This window comes from Meleagris gallopavo, chromosome 13 (assembly GCF_000146605.3).
Source record: "Meleagris gallopavo isolate NT-WF06-2002-E0010 breed Aviagen turkey brand Nicholas breeding stock chromosome 13, Turkey_5.1, whole genome shotgun sequence".
Taxonomy (NCBI): Eukaryota; Metazoa; Chordata; class Aves; order Galliformes; family Phasianidae; genus Meleagris; species Meleagris gallopavo.
Genome location: NC_015023.2, coordinates 6389890 through 6394656, shown reverse-complemented (window position 1 = coordinate 6394656; position 4767 = coordinate 6389890). Strand labels below are relative to the sequence as shown.

General features: G+C 35.8%; 1 protein-coding gene across 1 annotated transcript; it reads left to right on the top strand.

Annotated features, from left to right (window-relative positions):
- Nucleotides 1–61: 61 nt before the first annotated feature.
- LOC104912952 (terminal nucleotidyltransferase 4B-like) lies at nucleotides 62–4718 on the top strand. Its single transcript, XM_010717792.3, has 5 exons — nucleotides 62–209; nucleotides 309–412; nucleotides 2146–2333; nucleotides 2887–3051; nucleotides 4341–4718. The coding sequence occupies exons 1-5, from the start codon at nucleotides 115–117 to the stop codon at nucleotides 4518–4520; spliced, it is 732 nt and encodes a 243-aa protein (XP_010716094.1). The 5' UTR covers nucleotides 62–114; the 3' UTR covers nucleotides 4521–4718.
- Nucleotides 4719–4767: the final 49 nt, after the last annotated feature.

The following is a 4767-nucleotide window of genomic DNA, read 5'->3' as shown; positions in this document are numbered from 1 at the left end:
AAAAAAACCACGTAACTGTCCCGTCGGAAAGCAGATAATCATGGTTTCAGTTTCACATATTTATTTATATTCTTATTTTAAGGTAATGATGTTGGGAGGAGTTCATATGGTGCCATGCAAGTGAAACAGGCTTTTGATTATGCCTATGTTGTTTTGAGCCATGCAGTTTCCCCAATAGCTAAATATTATCCCAACAACGAAACTGAAAGGTAAATTTTATGAGTCTAAATCTCAGACATTAATTGCTCATGTTCTTGTGTGCCTAAAATTAATTGTTTGGAGTTTTCTTCTTTTCTCCTGGTTTGCAGTATATTAGGTAGAATCATTAGAGTAACACAAGAAGTGGCCACCTACAGAGACTGGATATCAAAGCAGTGGGGAATGCAAAGTAGGACTGAGTCTTCATGTAATGGTAAGATTTGACTAAGTATACAGGACAGACTTCCTGTATATTTTGATTATGTGCATGTTTCTGTTGCTTCCACTCCACATAAGGTGATGCATACATCTTAACATAAGTTCGTTTGCAAAGTGGAGATGGATTTTCTTGTGTTTTCACCCAGAAAACTTAAACTTCTACAAGAAAGGTTGTGTCATAGCATCACTGTTCTACAGTGTTAGATTTGGTCAGTATGGAGGTCTGTAAGCAATGCTGACTTGCAAAACTAAGCTCCTGACAAACATGAGATTTAAATCACATGTTGTTATTGTCACGCTTCCTTTGTGGGTGGTGTTTGAAAAATAATTATTAGGAATGCTAGTTAAAATCCAAATCTTTACCTTTTGTTCACTTTTTATTTTTAATGTTTAACATAATGTCTATCTACAGAAGCAGTATTTAAACAAGGATTGACCGTATAAGTAAAATAAGTCTTTAAAACAGAAATGAGAATTGTGATTGATATTTTGTTATTACTAACAAATGGAAACACATAAGATCTATATAGAGATCTCGTTGAAAAATGTATTTTAAAATAATCTTCGTTTTCATTGCCCAGTAACAAGTTGTCACTCTCCTTGGGTGTAGGTGTATGTGCTAGCTGGAAATTTTCAAATTAATTATAGTACTCTACAATTAATTTTAGAATGTTAGCTACCAGAAGTCTTCTCCAGTTAGCCATTAAATCAGAGAAGATGCACAAATACTGGTCTTCAGGCTAGGCTGGGGTTTTATTTGTTTTTAAAAATATTTTTAGTGATTTCCCCAATGGCCCCCAGTGGGCCATTTCTGTTTTACCTCTCTGTAGATCTTTGTGGCACTGCTGTACCACTGGCAATGGCAGTCAACCGCAGTTTGGTCCTGCGAGCTCCGTAGCATGACTTATCTGCCTCTTGAGACGTATGAAGCTGTGTATAAATAAAGCTAGTGGTGCAATAAACGTGTATTACATAAATCTATTAGAAAGCCAATTCAATATAAGTTGTCCAAAAAAGCCTGACAGCCTTTAATGTGGATACTAGTTACTGGGAAAGAAGCAGAGGTAACTCCAAGGTGCAATATGTGGGACAAAGCAATTATTTAGTAATAATAACCTTATATTAGGAAGGTAATGGTGACAGTTGCAATGTTCACCTGGCAGGTTTAGTTTAAAGTTCTGGTTTTTTTTTTTATTTTTTAAAGTAGAAGGTAAGAAATAAAAGAATTCTTTGTCTTGTATTTTCAGTTGAGAGAGTCATACAAAGCCAAGAGAGTTATTTGGAGTTCTTATGACCCTAGCAGCTCCAGTAGAAAAAACAGCTGGGAGTTGCTGAATGCTAAGTGCATAGGAACAGTATTTAGACCTAAAATAAAGCTAAAGATAGAGTGCTGTTTAAGCACGCTGTAAAGCAGTTCTGTTAATTCACACATTTGGGCTCTGTTGACTGCCCTCTTCCATGCCTTATCTCTCTTTCATTCTGAACTGTGGATAAAGCTTGGTTGTTCTCATAGTGTACAAGAATGGATCTTGTCAGTAATCCACCATGCAGTACATACACACAAACGTACAAATATGCTTGCATGTATTAAAAGTATGTACAGACAGATGTCTGTCTGTGTCCTGCTGGATATAATAGATGCATAATACCTGGATGGGTACATATATTGAAAAAATAATAATTAATGTCACTTAATGTATGTTGATGCTTCTATCTCATTTTTAATAGGTAATGGAGTAACCCTGATAGTAGATAATCAGCAACTAGATAAATGCAACAACAATCTCGCTGAAGAGAATGAAGCACTGGGAAAACCTAGAAATAAAACTTCAGAAACACTTAGTAAACATTCTTCAAATTCTTCATCAGGTCCCTTATCATCGTCATCATCTACACTGTCCAGCTCTAGTGATGTAGTAAGTTGGAGGTTTTCTGCATTTTGATTTTAAACTGTTTTCTTTGTTGGTATTGCCACAGAACACGTTTGGAAAGCATAGAACCAGATTTAAGTATTTCATCCAGAATCCTAACTTGTGAAAGATATTCCTTCTTATGTAATTCTTGTATGTGTAAATTGCAGTATGTTTTTCTATGCCTTGCATATAAGAAAGTCAGTGCAGTAGATACAAAGCTACATAGCCCTTTTTTGTCTGTATTTTTTAAGAGGAGTGATAGTCCTAATATGTACACTTAAAAAGTAAAATAGAAAATGTCATTGAAATAAATCTGTTTGAATGAGAATTCTATTTAAAAAATAAGTGAAAAATATTAGATTCCAACGTTGGAATCATGAACCAATATGTTTTAAAATCAATCTGTTTACTCAGAATTCTGAACTGAAAGTTTAATAAACAACATTTCAAGTTTTATCCATTGCTAGCTTTATTTCTAAGGGAAAACTCACTTACTTAAAGAAAAACACATTTGTTCTTAAGAAAAAACTCACTCATACTTTACATTTTCCTGAAGGATTCTGATGGAACACCTTGTAAAACCTCTAAGCAATTGAGTTGTCGCCAGCCTACAACAAACAGAGTGGGGTCACAAGAAGTATCACTGGAATCCTCCCAGTCAAGTGGGAAAACACAAAACAGCCAAACAGGCAATACATCCAGCAACACGAACAAATCTCAGGTGTGTGAAATGTTTAAATGTGACAGCTGCCTAGATTGAGTATTACACATACCCTATGGAAGGATAGTTTCTTCTGGAAAGAAAACATTGTGTTTTTCTCCTTTGTTCCTCTAGAAAACACTGAGTACTGTTTGCATTTAAGTCATCCAGTTCACTGTCTAGCTTAGTTTTGTGCTTTTTCCAGTCTTAAACATATTGACAGTTGGATTGACTTTATTTTGAGAAGTCTAGACTTGTTAGAAGTACGTGTTTGTGTTGTAACAATTTTCTTTTTTGCAAAAATTTTGTCAGCCCATTCTTAACTGCAAAGCGTGAGAAATAATGGGACTTGCATATGCTTTAGTAAATAACAGTAAGCAAAAATGTGTGTGTAAAACAATGACTGACTGCTGTGTTAGGTGTTGATCCTTGTCGAAATGTATTTAAGTAAAAGAGATGGAGATGCTTGCTGATGCATGAAATTCCTTCTCCTTTCCCCTTAAATACAAACATCTCTGTGGTGAGACCTAACAGCTTATACACCAGGGGATTTCTCTTGTTGAAAAATACTTTGGTGACAGCTCAGTAATCTGGAAATACAATGTGCCTCTACATTCAGTATATCTCTGAATATATGCAGTTCAAATTTTTCTACTTCTTCAGAATTTAGGACTATTTTAGTGAATGAAAAATAGTCCGGAATCTAATGTAATGTTCCTGAAAAGTAAATTTGAAGACTTGCTGCCTCCTGTTTGCTGATGTTCTTTAGCTAAGAGTGAGACAGTTTAAAAAAACAGGCCTTAGATATACCATTCATATATGTTTGTGTTATTGCACAGAGCCAGTTCTGGTACTGGCATGTGAACACGCACAACCTGAGGTATTGTACATCTGCAGAAAGATGTGATGTAAAATTAGTCTTGATCAACGTTGTCTTAATTTGAACAGATTATGAGATTTGAGCAATCTTCATCTCTACTTGGGTTATGGAATTCTGTTTCTGTATAACACATTTTTGATGGTTGCACAGAGGGTGAGATAGAACAGTTCTATCGTTTCCAAAATTCAAAGTGCTGTATTCGTCACTCTCTTGCGTGGTTTGGATCTGGAGATGAGATTTGTTTGCAGCTGACAAAATGAAAGATTTGTGGTTTCATTCTGCTGCTCAAACAGTGGCCCAGCTTTGCCTTGCCAGTTCCTTTGTGGACTCATTTTCATGAGTTGATGTCCTTGTTATCCCAAAATAGGTTTGTGCAATTGCCACGCTTCCTTCTTACCATGGACTTACTGGGCTCTCTTTCTTCTTACAGCATGGATCTGCACGGTTATTTCGCTCGTCTAACAAAGGCTTCCAAGGTCCAGCAAACTCGAGCCACGGTACCTCAGTCACAAACAAACAACATCAAGGCAGCAAATCACACCATCAGTATTTCCATGGCAAAAAGAGGAAACACAAGAGGGATGCAGCCCTTTCAGACCTTTGTAGATAGTTGCCTATTTTATGACTGTTCTTCTGTGTGCAATGATCTCATGCTACAGGATAGTTTGATAGTGACTCCTTGGATCTCTTCCGGAGCTTCAGACTGTTCGGACATTGATTAGCAACTGCATTTTTTTTTCCCAGCTCGCCACGGAACGGATCATGAAGATTGATCACTGCAAAAATAAAAAATATTAATAAAAAAAAATAAAAAAAGAAAAATAGAAAAAAAAGAAAAAAATTAAAAAGAACAAAAA